Source organism: Marmota flaviventris, chromosome X (assembly GCF_047511675.1).
Source record: "Marmota flaviventris isolate mMarFla1 chromosome X, mMarFla1.hap1, whole genome shotgun sequence".
Classification (NCBI taxonomy): domain Eukaryota; kingdom Metazoa; phylum Chordata; class Mammalia; order Rodentia; family Sciuridae; genus Marmota; species Marmota flaviventris.
In genome coordinates, this window is record NC_092518.1 from 46,305,068 (window position 1) to 46,324,223 (window position 19,156).

The 19,156-nt window shown below is 48.3% G+C and overlaps 1 protein-coding gene across 2 annotated transcripts in view; it reads right to left on the reverse strand.

Annotated features, from left to right (window-relative positions):
* The window catches only part of Fgd1 (FYVE, RhoGEF and PH domain containing 1), a 41,875-nt gene extending 23,374 nt beyond the window's left edge, over positions 1–18,501 (reverse strand). The window contains exons 1-2 of one of the 2 annotated variants that reach the window (XM_027950202.2): positions 18,151–18,501; positions 31–204 (exon numbers count right to left, since the gene is read on the reverse strand). In XM_027950202.2, the coding sequence (XP_027806003.2) occupies positions 31–204; positions 18,151–18,457 (481 nt within the window). In that variant the 5' untranslated portion in view covers positions 18,458–18,501. Of the gene's footprint in view, positions 1–30; positions 205–10,572; positions 10,668–18,150 lie in introns of those variants that run through there. The other variant, XM_071606867.1, reaches the window with a different exon arrangement.
* Between the last annotated feature and the right edge of the window lie 655 nt (positions 18,502–19,156).

Sequence of the window (19,156 nt, forward strand, 5' to 3'; positions counted from 1 at the left end):
CATTTTTCAGCTCTTTCTGGAAGCACTTACCCTGTGGCTTTGGGCCTGGTGCCCGCTTCAGTGGTGAAGGACGCTGGCTAGGGGTTTCAGTGGGGGGGCCTGGATCTGAGCGAAGCCGCTGGGGGCCTTCTGGATGAGGCTCAAGGCTCTGGCCAGGGTCAAGGGACAAGCTTTTAACCAGGATCCGGTTTCCCTGGTGCAGCCCTGCAGAAAGGGAGAAACTGGATGTGAAGCAACTAACTTTACTCCAAAGGGGAGTTCCATGTCTTAGCAGGTATCTCGGGTATTGGGTTTCATGGAGCCCCTTTTATGGCCACAATGCACTGCTGGGAAACCCCTACCCCAGCCCTCAGATGTGAAGCCAGGTCTAGGGCTTGGGCTGATTGTTTTCATCAACAGATAAGAGTTCTTTGTGATTAGTGCATTGATTTCATGTATATCAGTGGGCATTACTATTAGGGAGTTTAATCAGGCTGGGGATGGGAATGAGCACTCTAAAGTTTGTATATTTGTAGCATTTGTTTATACAGTTACAGTGGGTATGCTTGGCATAAACCATTTTCTATCTTTTTTTTTTTTTTTTTGTACTGGGGATTAAACCCAAGGGTGTTTTATTACTAAGCTACATCCTCAGCCTTTTTAAAAAGATTTTGAGATAGAACCAGGCATGGTGGCATATGCCTATAATTCCAGTGGCTCTGGAGGCTGAGGCAGGAGGATTTCAGGTTCAAAGCCAGTCTCAGCAATTTAGCGAGGGCCTAAGAAACGTGGTGAGACCCTGTCTCAGAATGAAATGTAAAAAGGACTGGAGATGTTGCTCAGCGGTTGAGTGCCCCTGGGTTCAATCCCCAGTACCAAAAAAAAAAAAAAAAAAAGAAAAAGAAAGAAAGAAAAGAAACATAAACATCTTGGGATTTGGGGACAGGGTCTTGCTAAATTACTGAGGGTCTCACTAAATTGCTGGTTAATTTCACCAAGATTACAGGAATGTCACCATTCCTGGCTTCCACCTGTTTTTTTTTAAGGCTATGAGAATATTTGAACTTTTTTGTCTACAATTTTGTACAGCTGAGTGAGCTTAAAAATGATGAAACTGTGTTTCATGAGCAAAAGTTTTGCTGTTTACAACCCCAGTAACTCGGGAGGCTGAGGCAGGAAGCCAGACTTGGCAATTTAGTGAGACCCTATCCCAAAACAAAACGTAAAAAGGACTGGGAATGTAGCTTACTGTTAAAGTGCCCCTGGGTTCAATCCCTAGCACTGAAAAAACCTCCAACAACAACAACAAAAAACAGTGTCTCACCAATCTGTGTTAGTCTCATCTACTTTCACATCAACACATACCCACACATATGCCACCCCTGACACATACATCCAGAATTCTGAGTTCAGGTCACCAGAATGAGTTTAAAAGAGCAAGCAGCAAATTCAGAAAAACAGGAAGTCTTTTTGTATTGTCCCTCCTCCCTTAGTTTAGGGCCTCCTAAACCCACCTGTTTGGGGCCTTGGAGATGATGGTGACACTTACAAGAGAAATTTCAGTCTGGAAGGCAGTGAAGGGTCTCTTAGGGTTGACACGTGGTCTTGACTGGGGAGGGGGCCTTAGGAATGCCTCAGATTACAGAGAAGTCAGGTGGGGCCAGAGAAGGGGATAAAGCTTGGATGACAGGCTGAGGAGTTGAACATCTATCCTGTGGCAGAAGGGAGCCATAAAAGGTGCTTGTGTAGGGAAAGACGCAGGAAAGCAGGTGTGAGGACAAGAGAGTGAACAGTGGTTCAGAGCTTCTAGAGCTACCAGTTGCACACATTGCCAGTTATGTTGTGCCACAGTTACTTGGACTCTCATAGCCACAAAAGGCCTGTTAACCTGTGTGACAGTCTCATCAATGACCAGTCACAAATGATTCCACACTGTCACAAAAGAACATGGTGTTATTTATAGTTTTACACAACTGTAAGGCCACATAAATTCAAACATCCAAACACAGGTCATTACACTCCTGAAAGTCTGTCTGGTCATATGCAGTTACAAAGACCTGAAGTTATGATCTCACATATGATCACACAGGATCGTGGTATCATATTTACCTGCAAACATGGTTGTACACAGTTACAAAGATACTCACATAATGGCCAATCTACCATCTCATGATAATCACCTAACCACATACCATCATATACCTTATTATACATCCCTCAAACATGGTTCCATTGAATCATAAAGATACACAGTGTCATTTAACTCTATCTCAATTTACAGAATCATGGAGTTGATATACATTATAATGTACCTCCACACATCTGCAAACATGGTTAAACATAAAGACTAGCCATGTGGGGTCAATTATACCAGGCCAGACACAACTTTACACAATGACAACTACTTACTCAGATACATGAACACAGAATCACAGACATAACATAATTTACTATGTCACACTCATGAAACAAACATTAGGGTCTTAGCCCTGGGATACACACAGACATAAGACACTTGCCTCCTCCTGGTAAACAATCACAGTGTCATTTGCTGCCTCCACTACAAAAAGATATAGCAGTGGCACATAGAGATATCCATATCCTCCCTTACAAGGTCATAAAGGCAGAGTTTTAGGGGATTTTTAAGTCTCTGAGTCTTGGAAGGAAAGAATATTCAACTCACAGGATTCCAGAACCTTCCTTGTGCCCCTGACCCCACCCAGGCTATACCTGGGCCAGGTAGGCCCCAGGAGACTCGGGCCAGGGGCCCTTTCTAGCTGAGGGAACATGGTGTCCCAGGCCAAGCACTCCCCCCGCCATCCCGTACCTTGCTTTGGGTAGTTTCCTCACTTCCTTGCCCACTTGAGCAGGTAGGGCCCGGCCAGGACTGAGGAGGTGCTCCTCTCAGCTTAGCTGGGCTGCTTACCCTGCCCTGCTCAGCACATCCTGGCTGATCCTGCCCTGCCCTCCCCCTGGGCATGGGGTTGAGGAGGATGAATCACCTGGATGGAGGCACAGGCGGAGACACAGTTGGAAAGACACTTGTCCAGAGAAAGTAAGACACAAGAGAGTAGCTGACAGGGTCAAAGATCAAGTGAACAAATGTAGACACCTCCTCTTCCAGAAATACACACAAGTGCTAAGACCCCAGGAGCTCCTTGTATGCCTCTCTAGGCCTGTGGAACCCACAAATCCCTTCTCCATACCCCAACCCAAGCGTGCCTCTCTAAGAAAGCCCTCCCCACCTGGGTCTGTAGCAGGGCAGCAGGTCTCCTGTGGGGCTATTCCACTGCTATTCTTCATGGTGTGGTGACCCTCTGCTCTTCCTCACCTACCTCACCCTGGAGTCCACACATGGCCCTGTCTCTCTATTCTCTCTGCCTTCTTGCAGGCAGCCCTACAGAACAGTAGGCTGAATCCCAGGTGAGGGGGGCAGGGATTCTCAGCTCAGTTTCTAACGTGGAGATGAAAACAGACAGAGAGGCAGTGACTACCCCCAGGTCACACAGCAAGTCAATATCAGACTTTTAGGCAGGCTGATTCTGGACTGGACTCTTCTCTTAACCCTGCTTTCTAAAGGGAAGCTGGAAAAGTGGGGAACCAAGAGGGACAGGGTGGATTCCAGGGATTTAAAGTCATAAATCATAGTGTGGTTAATAAGAGGGACAACCCCAACTCTGCCTATAGGGAAAAACTACATGGTTCAAGTTTAGTGGTATAGGTCTGGCTAAGAACCAGGCTAGGTTCCACCAAGGGGAAAAAGGTTTGAGATCCCTCCATTTCTTATTTCAGTATTCCCTTTCTCTTCTTTACCTACACTCCCAATTTCCCTCCTGTTTTCAGTGGATCCCTTGGCCCCAGGGCTTGCTCCCTCTTGGTGGTTGGCTGCATTTTTAATAATATAGCTCGGTCTTATGACTTATCTAGACAAAAAACTTCCATAACTTCCAAATACCCAAATAAAAACAGAAACTATTCAGCTAGGTCTCTGCAGCACCTTATAACACTACTGAATTATCTGATTTCCCCTACAAATATTTCTGAGCCTGGTCCACTGTATGCTGGCAGATAAGAAAATCCCATTCCTGCTCTCAGGGAGCTTCCAGGGTAGGATGCCCCCTTCCCCTTTCTAGAAACCAGGCCTTCCCACTGACTCACCTAATCAGCACCAAGCTAGGTCCCTACATTAGTTTTCTCCAGCCCACTTTTTCTTTGTACTAGGGATTGAACTCAGGGCTATTCTGCCAGTGAGCTACATTCCCAATCCTTTCATTTTTTTCTTTAATTAAAAAAAAAGAATTTAGTTGTAGATAGACAGAATACCTTTATTTTATTTATTTATTTTTATGTGGTGCTGAGGATTGAACCTAGTGCCTCACACATGCTAGTTAAGCGCTCTACCACTGAGCTATAACCCCAGCACCCAATCCTTTAACTTGTATTCAAATTTTGAAATGGTCTCATTAAGTCACTGAGGTTCGTCTTACTAAATTGCTGAGGCTGCCCTTGAACTTGTGATCCTATTCCTTCAGCTTCCTGAGTTGCTGAGATTACAGGAATATAAATGGCCCATTTTAAATGGTTGATAATCCACAACATTCTCACACATATAAATCCATACCCCTAACAAGATCCTCTACCAGCACTGCCCTTTTACCCCTGGGTTTACCAGAGTTCTCATTGCCCAACAGAGCAGGGGACACATCTACTGTACACAGTCCTCAAAGACCCAGAGAGAACCACAAAGCCATTCCATATACTCATATACAACATGCAAAGTGCACATACACAACCACCACTACCACTTGGACATCTCTTGGCACTGACAGGAAGCACATCCTGGGCACCCCAAGAGCACCTGGGTTCTTCTCAGCCCTGCTGTGGGTGTGGAGGTGGGTGTACATCCTCCTTGCTCCACCTTCACCCCTCTTGACTCTCAGCATGCTGGAAAGGCAATTGTTTTTTGCAGGCTGGGTGTAGAACACAGGGCTTTGCATGCTAGGTAAGTGCTCTACCACTGACCTACACCCCCATCCCAAGTTAGGGAAATCTTGACCGTTACCTTCAGGGAGCTCCCGATCTTAAAGACAAGAGACTCTCATTCAGGAAAAGTTAAGTGGTGGCTCAGAAAGTGCAAGGGGGTTAGCCTGTCAGGAAAAAGACAGCCAGATAAAATACAGGACACCCAGTAAAATTTGAATTTCACATGAATGACAAATAGATGTTTTAGTATAAGCATGTCTTATGCATACTTATACTAAAATATTATGCTACACAGGTTGAGCATCCCTTATCTGAAATGCTTCAGACCAGAATTTTTCAGATTGTTTCAGATTTTGGAATTTGTTATGTTTTGTTTTGGATTGGGGACTATTTGCATAGAGTTTACCAGTTGAACATCCCATGAAATTCCAACACTACCATTTACTAGCTAAGTGGCTCTCGGTCCCCATCTTTCTGAGTCTTGGTTCCATGTCTGGAAAAGATAATAATAGCAGCTTCCTGGTTTGGTTCTGAAATTTCCAGAAAGAAGGGAAAGTGAAGTAAGGTTCAGTTCCAGTGGGTGTGGGCCAAAAAGAGGAGTCCTTGCTCTTGAATTCAGCTAGAAGCTGAACCCAGCACAAAACTATTGATACATTGAGAAATGCAAGTAAACCCAGCCAGAGATGGACACAGAATCCAGCCCTCTTCACCACAAGAGCTCCGTAGATCAGGGCAGTATTCCTATTAGAGGTGAAAAGACAATGGTGCCCTGTCTCCTCCATTCAAACACAATTCAAAATACAAACCATACAAAAGTGTAAAATATGTGTCAAGAATTGCATCTGAGTTTCAAATTTTCCCATGACAATTTATTATTGTTGAAATAGCAAAATCATTCCAAAAATTGTTTCTGGTTGCTGTATGCCCCTGCTTGGCAGGTGCCCTGAGCACATGCTTCTGGGTTTACTGGCAGAGGAGGTCCAGCTTATAGCTGAGCTTGAGGACAAGGACTCCTCTTTTGGCCCATTCCCACTGGAACCAGACCCTACTTTTCCTTCACCTCTTTCTGGGAATTTCAGCTGCCAGTTTCCCCTCTTCCCTGGCCAGCAGTATCCCCTCTCTCTTCTCCCAGCTGTAGCCTTGGCTTAATTTCAAGATAGCTCTTAGGGCCCCAAGACTGGACATTGGCCATTAACTCCCTGGTGACCTGGGGCAAGGAGCTGCATAGCTTGAACTCCCAATTTCCCCATTTGTAAAACTGGGACAATATGTGTGTGCTTTTTGTTGTGAGGAATCTATGAGATGCTAGTGGGCAGAAGCTGACCCTAGCATTCAGGCCTTTTCACAGCTGATGTAAACTTCTCCCAACAGCCCTCAAATCTTTGCCTTTCCTGGCTGAGAGGTAGGCCCCAGGGACAGTTGGAATTCATGGGGTGGGGTTGGGGTGGGGAAAGGGAACAGAGGGAGTGGAGAAGAAAGAACAACAGCAAAAAGGAAAATGCCTTTTGAGAAGCCAGCTCTGTGGGGGGGAGTCCCACAGCTTGAGAGAAAAAGCAAGGGATGAAGGCAAAACTGCCCCACCTCTTCCTGCCTACCCCTTGAATGTGAGCTCCAGCTCAGCTGCCCCAATTCACCTTCAAGGCCAGACTGTACACAGGACTTGCTTGGCCTGGCAGATGTTCTTTCTGGAAGTCCAAACACAAAGCTTTGTCAAGTGTGAAATGTGCAGGAGGAGATGTTTACAGGAACCCTGTGGGTAGTCCAGAGGTTCCTTCCCTTAAGTCCACTAGTCTTCTGAACATAAAGGACTCAGCAGAAAAATGGGGGCACTTTCTGCAGAATGAAGACATTGTGTTTGTGTGTGTGTGTGTGTGTGTGTGTGTGTGTGTGTGTGTGTTATTAAGGACTGAACTCAGGAGCACTTAATCATTGAGTCACATTCCCAGCCCTTTTTTTCTTAAAAAACATCTTTATTTTTATTTGTTTATTTTTATGTGGTACTGAGGATGGAACCCAGGGCCTCACACATGTGAGGCAAGCACTCTACCACTGAACTACAACTCCAGCCCATTCCCAGCCCTTTTTTTAAAAAAATTTCAAGATAGGATCTTGCTAAGTTGCAGAGCACCTCAATGAGTTGCTGAGTCTGGCCTTGAACTTGTGATATTCCTGCCTCAGCCTCCTCAGCTGCTGAGATAACAGGCATGCACCACTGTGCCTGACTGTGAAGATACTTTTGAGAGCCTACCTGGCATGCATGAAGCACTGAGTTCGATTCTCAGCACTACATAGAAAAAATGAATAAATAAAATAAAGATATTGTGTCCATCTACAACTAAAAATATATTTTTTTTAAAAAAGAGTATGTCCTCCATACCCTCCTGAAAAATGGAGAAGCTTTCTATAAAATAGAGGTCTCTGATGAAAAAGCCCTTTCTGAAAAGGAAGAAGTTTCTATAAAATGAAAGAGCTTCCTTCAAAGTGCAGGGACATTCTGTAAAATGAGGCAAGTTCTATAAAAACTCTTTTGTAAAATGTATGACCTACCAGTAATTGAATGACTCTGACAAAATAGAAGCTTTGTATGAAAAATGGAGAAATGCTTATTTAGTAAAGTGTGGTCCCTTCTGTAAAGTGTAGGACCTTCCTGTAAAGCATGGACCCTTATGTAAAGGGAGAACCTTTCTGTGGAATGGGATAGTAAAGAGCAATAGGGAATGGTATGAATTGTGGTAAAGTGAAGAGCACATCCTCACCTAAAGTAGGGACAGCAGCTCCTCCCCTCCAATCTGTTTTTACCTTGTAGGACTAGGGCCATGTACTGCCAAATCTTGCAATATTTCAAGAGAATCCAGAAATCCAGATTTTTGTATGAAATTGCATTTTAAAAACAGTGAACAGGTCAAATAAACCTTGGGATCCAATTCAACTTTTAGGTCATCACTTTAAAATCTGAGTTAAGTTATTTCATTTCTGCTATTCAGCTTTTGCCCTACAAGGCATGCTCTGGTCTTAGGGAGGAGCCTTGGTGTTCGACTGTTCCACCTCCTGGAAGTACCTGGTCTCTGTTGGGCCTGAGGAGGCCCAGGAATTTGGCCTATGCAATACTTTTCAGGAGTTCATCAAATTAGAATCTGCTTTTTTTTTCTATCTGGCTCTGTTCACCTTCTGCCCTGCACAGGATGCCTAAAGAAAAGAGCAGGGGATTCTAAGAAAATTCTGAATTCTCTGGAACTCAAGCTGTTAATTTTTCTTGTGTGTGTGGTACTGGCTATTTAAACCAGGAATACTCTGCCACTGAGCTATACCCCCAGTTATTTTTAAATATTTTTAGAGACAGAGTCTCACTAAGTTGTGTTGCCAAGGTTGGCCTTGAACTTTCAATTCTCCTGCCTCAGCCTCCTGAGTCTCTGGGACTACAGGTATGCACCACAGCAGTCACCTATGCTGATAATATTTTAGTGGGAAATACAAGGTATAGCAATTCAACTGTTTGTTGAACACCTATTCTAGGTCAGACATTGTCTTGATACTCTCCTGTGTGCCATCCTCCTACTCTGTGAGCTATTAGCTCCATTTTACAGATGAGGAAACTGAGACACAAAGAAACAAAATAAACTGGGTACCATGGTGCATGCCTATAATCCCAACAACTCCTTCTAGGCAGGAGGATCACAAATTTGAAGCCAGCCTCAACAATTTAGTGTGTCCCTCAGCAATTTAGTGAGACACTGTCTCAAGGGCTGAGGGTATAGCTCAGTGGTAGAGCACCCCTGGATTAAATTCTCAGCACTAATAAATAAATAAATAAATAGGGCTGGGGATATATCTTAGTGATAGAATGCCCCTGGATTCAATTCACAATACTACAAACAAATAAACAAAACAATTAACCACCAACAGCAACAACCAAAAAAATAAAAAGCAAAATAACCTATTTGAGGATACCCAGCTAAAAGTAACTGAACTGGAGCCGTATCCCAAGTGTGTCTATGTCCAGAGTCACAGAGTACATCTTCAGTGAATGTTTGATGACTTGGGAAAGAAATCACATTTAGATGCAGTGGAGAGAAATTTTTATAAAGGAGGTAGTTTTTAGTTGAGCTGTTCAGGATAGGGTGTGTTTTTTTTTTTTTAATATATGGAGATGGACCCACAGAAAAGGAAAGAAGAGTGGGCAAAATTATGGATACTTTGGAGGGTGGTATGGTTGAAGTGTGTGTCTAAAGGACAGAGAGCTCTGGGTTTACAAGAAGGCTCCAGAGCAGGAAGAAGGGGCAGGGGAGACCAAAAGATGAAGGCAGGCAGCATCCCTACCCCACTGACCAACCACCACCATCAAGACATAGACCTATATTAGATGAAGTGGCTTATGCTTATAATCCCAGGGACTAAGGAGGCTGAGGCAGAAGGATCGCAAGTTCAAAAAAGGCTCAGGAACTTAGCAAGGCACTTAGAAATTCAGCAAGACCCTGTCTCTACATAGAATATAAAAATGGGCTGGGGATGTGCCTCTGTGGTTAAACACCCTGGGTTCAATTCCCGGTACTAAAAAAAAAAAAAAAAAAAAAAAAAAGACGTAGACCTATAGGGGACACACAGAAACAGACACTAAATATATAGAGACCCATATGCAGAAACATCTAGAAACCTCCACATGTTTAGATTGAGTTAAGGTGACATACTATCTGGAACATACAATATATCTAGACCCAAAAACACACATGAAAACATACAGACATACAAAAACAAGAACATTAAGACACAAAGAAGACCCATGGGGACAAACACAGGCGGACAGCCAGGCACATGTGCGTGCGCACGCGCGCACACACACACACACAAACATGCACACCACAGTCACATGAGAGCACAAGCAGTCCATCCCTCATCCAGTGGCTTGACTGCTGTGAAGGCCTGGCCACCTCCTCTGTTTCTTTGGACCAGAGGCCAGAGAAGGATAGGGGGTGGTAGCTCCACCCCGGGGAGGAGCTGGGGACTTCAGAGGACAGGAAGGGAAGGGAGTGGAACTGCAGCTGGGAGCACTGGGGGCAGTAATTACCCAGTGCTAGGGCTGCCACGCTGGCTGGGATTCCCCTCCCTGGGAGGACAAAGCCACAACGGGATGGTCCCTCTGACCCCTGCCTCGACCCTAGGGACCCCAACACCCACCCATATCACCTTCCCATGCACGAGGGGCCCAGTCAAATCTGAAAGTTGGAGACATAGAAAGACTATGAGGGAAAAAGACACTTGATAGTGAAAGACACTGGGACAAAGAAAGGAGGGAGAAGACAGGAAAACTAGAGACACACACACACACAGCAAAGGGAGGGGACAAGTCAGAAGGGAGACAGAGACAAAGAGGTCCACATGGAGCATGGAAGTCAGTGAGGGATGCAGACCCAGAAAAGCAAAGGGTCAAGGAGAAAAAGAGCAGGCCAGGGCCACTTGTTGAACCATACTGCAGTGTGCCATGCTGAGGGCTGTGGGCTCTGCCTGTAACATTTAATCCTTAAAACAGCCCTAGGAAGTAGGAATTTCAACCCCATTTTACAGATGAGAAAACCGAGGTTCAGAGAGGTGAGGTGACTTTAGAAAGAATCAGACCTGGTTCTGAGGGGACTCTCCCTCTTGCCAGCCCATGCCAGAGACACGGGCCTGAAGAAAAGGGATCCTTGAAGACACTCTCCAGAGAGAGGAGCAGTCAGTGACACCGGGAGACTCACCCTAAGAGATGCACAGCAAGAAAAAGACCCATGCCTTCCCTGCCCCCCTCCCTTGCGGCCCCGGGGTGGGGGAGGGGCGGCGTCTACACCTGGAATGCATTAGGTAGGGAGGCCCCGCTCAGGGGAGCCAAAAAGAAGCTGGAGGGGAAGCAGGGAAGGTGAAGGTGAAGGTGAAGGTGAAGGCGGCAGCCTGGGCGGCGGCGGTGGCGGCGGCGGCGGCAGCAGCAGCAGCAGCAGCAGCGTCCACAGCGGCGGCCGCGGCGCGGGCCTAGCAGGCCCGGGCGGAAAGGCTTCTATGCCAGCTGCAGCTCCCAGGGGCCAGCCCTGCCAGTCCCGCCTTTCCCGCTTTCCACAGGCGCCTTCCCTCCGTGACTTAACCCCTTCCCTTCAGGGGCCACGGGGATGCAGTACAGACAACTAAAACCACTGGCACCTGGAAGAGCCTGCTGCTCCCTGGAGGCTTCAGCCACACACGTGTGCCCCTCACCCTCCTAACTTTACTCTGGGGCCCACATAGGTACAGCAGATGTCTGTTGGGCGCTCTCACCTAGATATCCTGACTTTGGACTCCTCGGTGCATCCTAAATCAACCACACTGCTAACCCCATTCTAGTCTGCTCCTCCTGCCTTCCCCATCCCAAGAGCAGCACCTCCCTCTACTCACTCCCCCAAGTCCCAAACTGGGCTTTCTCCACCACTCCTGCCTCTCCCTCAAGTCACACATCCAGCAAGTTCCCAAGTTCTGCAGCTGAGGCTCCCTCAGTAGCTGGAGAATCCATACACTGCCCCTCTCCAGCCTCCTAAGTAATTTCCCTTGCATCCGCAGGGCCCTCTTCAAGGCACTCTCTAGAACACAGCCAGCTTTTGGAGAACACAGCCCCTTCAATTCCTTCAGCCTATGAAGAGCTCCCCTTGCCTTCGGGGTGAACTACAAACTCCTGAGCACAGGGACAAGGAAGGCCTAAGCTCATGAACACTTCCCCACCCCCAATCTCCAGCCACAATGGCCTCTTGTCTGTTCCTCGAAAGTGCTCTCTTCTGCCTGGGGCTTGGGCACATGTTGTTCCCGTGGCCTGAACCACTTTTCCACTTCTTCTTACCTCTGGACTGCTATTTATCCCTTCAGGTCTCAACTCAAGAGTCCTCTTTTCCCTGCCTCCTCCCCATGTGTTCCTGCAGCATCCTTGCTTGGAATTATTTGAAATTATTTCCTGATAGAAATGAGCTCCTTGAGAACAAGGATTGTACCTCTCTTGTTGCCCACCCAGCACCCAGCTCAGAACTTAGCATGTAGAAGGCACTCAATGGACACATGTTAAAGAAATGACCTCCTACCCCTTCTTTCTCAATTATTTGCTCACCAAGTATTTATGGCTGACATTATATGCTTAACAAGTGGGAAAAGCAGGTCTGTGATGTTATAGATGGAGAAACTAAGGCCTTGAGTGGGGAGAAGAGGCCTAGAGGAACAATGAACCAATAGTAGAGCCAGGAGTACTGAGGTTCCTTCAGCTGCTGCCCTGCAACCTTGTTTCCAGGTGTTTTGGAGGCATGATGCCTTCCAGGTTCAAGGAACTGGACACTAGAGCTCCAAGAGGCTGGATTTCTTGCTCCAAAGATGTCTGCTCACAAGATGAGGGAACTTAAACCTGAGGGGCTAGCCAATGGCAGACTTCGCTTCCTGCCCTCATTCCAGACAGGTCCTAGTCCCTCCCAGCCAGTGTCTGGCCAGCTCCACATCTGTCTAAGGCATTTAGTTATCTGGCCCCCAGAAACTCATGGCTTGTGTCTGGTGCAATCTTAGCTACTCATCTTCAGGGAGCAGGCAGCCCTACCTGGGCTCTCCCTGAGGTACAGGACCTGAAAGGACTCAGGAGATGATGAGAATCTACATTTGGAAACCTCAATTCTTCTTCCCTTTTTGTTACTGGTATTGAACCCAAGGGTGGCTTACCACTGAGCTACATTCTCAGCCCTTTTTATTTTTTATTTTGAGACAAAGTCTCATTAAGATGTTTAGGGCCTCACTTGTATGCTGAGGCTGGCCTCAGACTTGCAATTCTCCTGCCTCAGCTTCCCTAAACACTGGGATTCCAGGTATAGGCCACTGTGCCCAGCTAATTCTTTTAGTTCTGTCCGTGGAAGTCCTTTGTCCAGCTAACCAGAGTCTTTTAATTTTGTTGTGTTTATTTGGAAGGCCCCAGCTGACTAGGAACCAAATCTGGGTCTTTTCCCAGATATCCCTCCCCCTAGAATCTGACCTACTGTTTTCCAAAACACCCCTCAGAGCCCACTAGGACCCCTCCTGTCCTCAGCCCTCTCTTCTCCTTTCAATGAGTAAACCCCCTCTGTAGCCTCTCAGGATTCCCTCAACAGGGGAAACATTGAGGAAGCCATATGAATTTACTTTACCAGTATTTGGCTTGACTTTCAGGAGTACTTCCTCAGTTCTTTGCAAAAGTCAGCTACGCTGGGTGTATGTGAAATAGGTCTCAGCTCCACATACATTTTAAAAACTGCTCCCCTACAGCTGGGCACGGTGGCACATGCCTGTAATCCCAGCAACTCAGGAGGCTAAAGCAGGAGGATCACAAGTTTGAGACCAGCCTCAGCAACTTAGAGAGGTCATCAGTAACTTAGCAAGATGCTATTTCAAAGTAAAATATAAAAAGGACTAGGGACATTGCTTAGCGGTAAAGTGTTTCTGGGCTCAATCCCCAGCACCCAAAATTAAAAACAAAAACAAAAACAAAACCCTGCTCCTCCAAAAAAAGACACATTTGTAGGGCAAACTTTGGGCAGGTAATGAGTGATTCACCTGAATGTGACTCTGCTGCCCTCACTGTCTTCAAGGATGGGACTGGCCCTCACCGCCATACATATCTCTCCATGAGACACCATGTGGTCCATGGGATGTGTTGGTGGTGAAAACTCCCAAATATCTCTGGCCCAGACCATCATGAGATTTTGAATCCATCTTCACTTTGATGTCCCCACCAGGCCTCTCAATCTCACCATGTCTCAAACACAACTCACTATTTTCCCCTAAATCTGCTCCTTCTCTTGCATGTACATGGCCCCACCATCATTCATCAAGTCTGTGGGTTGGTCTCAGAAAACAATCCTGAGCCACCCTGGCCTTTCCCCTCTTCTGCAGCCTCTACATCTAAGTAATTATCAAGGCTTGTCCATGTTAGCATCTAAATGTTTCTCAGATCATACTTTCCCTACCTGCTGTTACTCTAATGAGAACTACCATCACCTCTCTCTGAAACGACTGCAATACCCACCTGCCTGTCTCCCTGCTTGTACCCTTTTCATCCATTCTCCATGTACACTTATGGGGAGCTTCAAACACCCATATCTGAGCACATCATTCTCCCGTTAATAAACCCTTCAGTGACTACTGATTGCACTCAAGAGAAAGCCCCCTTACCAAACTTATCCCTCTACTCCTCCCAATACCAGCCCCACTCAGTACCCCATGTCTTGGTGTTTTTGCTCTCACCAAACCTCCTGCATAAACTGTCCTCCATGTTCCTCTCTAGATCTACAATTCTTGACACCTCTCTAGGACCTTTCCCTTGGGCCAGGCCCTGTGCTGGGCACTACTGATATCAGGATTTCATCTCCCCAGAGTACCAGAGCTACAACTCCCTTCTAATTGGAAACTGCCAAATGACAGCTGTTCACAAGAGCTGGGGTTAGAGGTAAACTGAGGTAACCAGTGTTTGTGTGTATGTGGGTGAGGGATTGATTCACTCCCTTTATCTTAGATCCCATGTCTCCCTTCTGGGCTGAGAGTAAACTGTGGGAGTTCCATATAAGGTCCTGGGGGGGGGCAATGAATTCTCCTGGCCATAAGGATGCTGACTCACTGTAGGACCATGGCTAAATCACTGCCTCTCTAAGCTTCCACTGCCTCAACTAGAAATTGGGCTTGGATAGTGGTTTCCAACTCTAGGCCATGCATCATAATCACCTGAGAACCTTTTAAAACTTGATCCCTGGGTTCCAACCCCAAGACTCTGGAACTCTGAGTTTGAGTCTGGGAATAGCTTTTATTTCTTTTTATGATAAACAAGGGATTCTGATGCTCACTCAGTTTGGGAGGCCCAGAACCAGACAGTGTCTAGGGTCTTTACCAGTTCCACTATTTTTTCAGTGGTAGGGATGGAACCAAGACCTCACACATGCTAGGCAAGTACTCTACAACTGAATTATACCCTTAGACCCTCCCCAGACTCCAAATCAGAAAGATCCAACCTTTCCTGCTGTCTCCCAAATTGGCTGTTTCCCCTACTACCCGCAAAAAGGCTCTAACAATACATGCAACTCTTTTGAGCTAGGTCAGGCCCTGAGTTCCCCCAAACCTCCAGTATTTGGAAGAACATTCTAGACATCAACCATGGGAAAAAGGATAGGATTCTCTTAAATCCCTATGAGCAAACCTGTACCCTTCCCAACCCTCTCAAAGCCCCTGTGGCAACTCACTGGGTTATCCCAGCGACCCAATTGAAGCCTTAAGTTTTATCAACCTGGAAAATGGGCATAATAACTGTCCCTTCCTTCACCAGGAATCAGATAGGACAGCTAAAAGAGAAAGGACTTGGAAGCAATTCAAGGCTTTTCATACAGATAAGATATAATCATTATTTTTAAAAGCCTCCCCCCCCCACAGGCCTAGGCCACTGGGCCCTAAGGATGGTGATTCAATAAGGCCTCAGCAGTGTAAGGGAGGAAGTCAGCAGGCACACTGAAATCTTAACATGTGGATTAAAATGTTTCAACCCTTTAATTGAAGTTCAGGAAACCCTCTCTCCCCCTCTTACACACACACCCTACAACCACCAACCCTGCCCTCTTTGGGCCAATTATAGGCTAGTCCGGTGGAGAGAGAAGCAAGTCACTTGTGCCTACCCCTGGGCTGGCTGGGCAGTGGGGGAGGCGGGCCTCTCACAACCCATGCTACTGTGAATCACATGGCCCAGCACCCGCCTTGCCAGTGCTTGAGTAATTCCTCCGCCTCCTCTTCAAAAGGTTTTCCTCTCTTCTTATTATTTTCTTTTTTTAAAAAACTCCTGGTTACTGAGGGTTTAAACCATGCTGCAGGCTTTGCAACCAGTACCTCACAGACTCCTCATGGCATTCTCTAGACAAGGCAATTGAGGCTCAGAAAAGAGAAGTCAGTCACCTGGGGTCACACAGTGAGTCAGTTATGAATGTTTGGATGGGAGACCAGGTCCCTCCCTGATACCCTTCTTATGCCCAATCCTCACTTAAAAAACAAAACAAAACAACAACAACAACAACAAAACACCCACTATGCAATTACAGAGGCAGATACTTCACTTGGAAAAATGATCTTGGGAATGCTGTGCTGCTTTTGTGGTGGGGGGTGTGTGGGGTGTGGGATGGGGGGGGGTGGGGGGGATTTGGAAAAATCAGACAGGTCAAGGACCAGGGGTCTAGATGCTCCCAGCTACTAACTCTCAGACCAAGAGTATATGGAGGGCAGGAAGTCAGGGTCCTTCTCTTAAGCTATAGTTATGAGGACCTATGTGCTCACGTAGTATCTGTTCAGGCATTTGTTCAACAAAGATTTATTGAGCACTTTCTGTGTGCCAGGCACTATGCTAGTCACCGGGGATACAATAGTGAACAACACAGACACAATCCCCTTGCCCTCATGGAGCTCACATTCTAGTGGAGGAAGATGGGCAATAAACAAGTAGACCACACAATAAGGTGATTTCAGATTGTATTAAGTACAAGGATGGGAAGCATACTGGCAGCTGTGATAGAGACTCACAAGTGGTCCTACCTAAAGTGGTTAGGAAAGGTGTCTTGGAGGAGGTGACATCTGAGCTGAGACCCAAAAGATGAGGAGCAAACTAGGTGGAGGACTAGGGGAAGAGCTAGCTACAAGGCAGAAGGCAAAGCAAATGCAAAGGCCCTAAGTAGGGTGGGAGTGCTCGTGGGTGTTTTGGGATCTGAAAGAAGAAGCTACATTAAAGTATGAGTAGCCCCCTCCACACAGCATCTGTCAAGGGGAGCTTGGAAAACCAGCAGAAGCAACAAGCAGGGTAGGGTGTTAAGGGCCTGTTGTCAGACTGGCTATCTCCAGTCCACAAGGAGGGAGTTCTCTGAAATCTCCCAGAGGCTCCATGACTAGCCCAAGGTCATGACAGCCCAAGGGGCTCATCCTTTCATTGTTTTATGCTTCACTAGTGCTACCTGGTGCTGGCTACCATCCCAAAGACCTGTGGAGCCAGATGTGAGTCCTGAAAGCCCTCAGGCTCAACAACTCCTTTAGTCCCAGTGGAAGGCAGAGCAGATGTGCACTGCTCTTTCTCCATGGCTCCTGAGCTTAGGCCCAATGAGAATGTCCCCATATGGAGGAGGCCTGCTGGGCTCCTCAGACACTTAAGGCTGTGCAGTTCACAGGCCTCTTCAGGCAGTAGTCTGTGGCCCCAGCCTGACTTAGAGCTGCTCCACCTCTGCAAATCTGAGCAACCATTCTGATTTATCCCCACAAACAACCTCATGGCCCACAGCTTTCTAGCTCTGCTACAACTGGTTTCTGCCCTTCTGACCTTTCTGCTGTCTCCCTCAACCCACCTCTCAAGCCCTTCTCCTCCAGTCTGACCCCCAAGACCCACATCTTCACCTTTCTCTCTCATCAGCACCTTCTGCTCCTCCCTTCCCTTGTCCTCCTACCACACACACCTGGCACAACCCCAACCTTGGATCAATCCACCCGTCCCTCTTTTTTTTTTTCCACTCATACTCCAGGCCTGCTGAATAGTACAGGAGAAAATCACATAAGCAGAAGGCTTGGCATTACTTTCATGGTCTCCAGCCTGAGTTTGGGATAGTGGAAAGACCATAGACTTTGGACTCAGATCTGGTTTTGAATTCAGATTCCATAGTGGCTGTGCGACCTTGGGCAAATTATTTAACTTCTCTGAGTCTCAGTTCCCTCCCTTCCAACAAAATGGGGCTAACATATCTACTTAACAGAGGGCTCCTGAAGGTGAAATGAGAACCTATGTTAAGCACCCAGTTCCGTGCCTTGCACAATGTAGGCACTTGGCTAATGGGAGACTCCTTTACTCCCATTCCCCCAACTAAACTCCCCCAACCAATCCCCACTTCTGTCTTGCAATACTGTCTCTGTTTCTTGAAGTGCTTCCTCTCCCATTAGCCTCAACAGATAGAAGAGAAAGGGGTCGGCAGGGTTGATGGGCACCAGGGACAGAAAGAAGAGTCAGGGAACAGAGGTTGAAAGGACTGGACAGGAGGTGGAGGGATAAGGGGAGGGAATTGGGGTTGAGGGGACCCAAGGAGTCAGGGTGAGCGGGCAGCCCTGAGGTGGGGCTTGGAGAGCCCGAGAACAAGAACCCGCTCCCAGTACCAGGCCTTTGGCCCGAGCTCCCATGCCTTCTTGATCACTCACCAGGCCGAGGCTGCGAGCCCTCCAGGTGGTAGGAGAAGCGCAGGGCCCGGTGGTGCTGTGGACTGGGGCCGCAGGGCAAGACCCGGGGCCCTGGAGCAGGACCCAGGTTGGTGTCCGAGGGTCCGGCAAACTGGGGATCCAGTGGGCCGCCAAGAGTGGAGCCTGAGCCTCTGCGCACGGGTAGTCCGGGCTCCGAGGTTCCAGGGTCCGAGTCGGCACAGGCCAATGGAGCTGCGCCTGGGGGATTCGTGGCCGGGTGTTGGGGATCCGAAGGCCCGGCGCCCCCCGGGACTCGGTGGCCATGCATGGTCCGGGCCTGGGCGCGGGGCCCGGGCTCCCCGCTTGGCTCCAGCTCCTGGGGCGGAGGCGCGGGCGGAGGAGGCCCGGCGCCCGGCGGAGCAGCGGCCTCAGGCTCGGGGGGCGGGGCTGCGGGCTCAGCCCCACTGCGGAGACTGGAGCCCCCGGCCCGGGCCGGGGCCAGCAGCTGTGGCAGCGGTGGCAGTAGCAGCAGCAGCCGCGGCCACCGCCGCTGCCGTGCCAGGCATCGCCGGCCCTGGCCCCAAGCGGGGAGTGGGCTCCGCGGGGCTGGGGGCCCGCTGGGGAGCGCTGTCTATGCGGCTGCGGCTGGGCAAGGGTCGGAGGGCTGCACTCGGCGCGGGCTCTCCACTGGACTGCGAGCCACTTCCGTGGCCCCGGGGCGAGCGGCCAGTCGGATCAGAGTGCGGGGTCTCTTCTTTCTCCTCAAATGGGAATCGATCTGGGCTCTCTTGGCTGGTCGGAAAGGGTTCTTCCTCCCGCCGCAGCGGAGGCTGGGGGCGGAGAAGAGGGAAGGGGAGGGTAAGGGAGGGAAGAGAGGACGGCGGTGGCCTGGGGGCGCGCGTGTGCGCCGCGCGCTCCGGCTGCGGGGCTCTCCTTCAGCCCGTCCTCCGGACGATGCTCCAGCCGCGGGGGGCAGGGAAACTGCCTGGGCCGGGCTCCACCGTCCTCTCCAGCCTCAGCCTTGGTC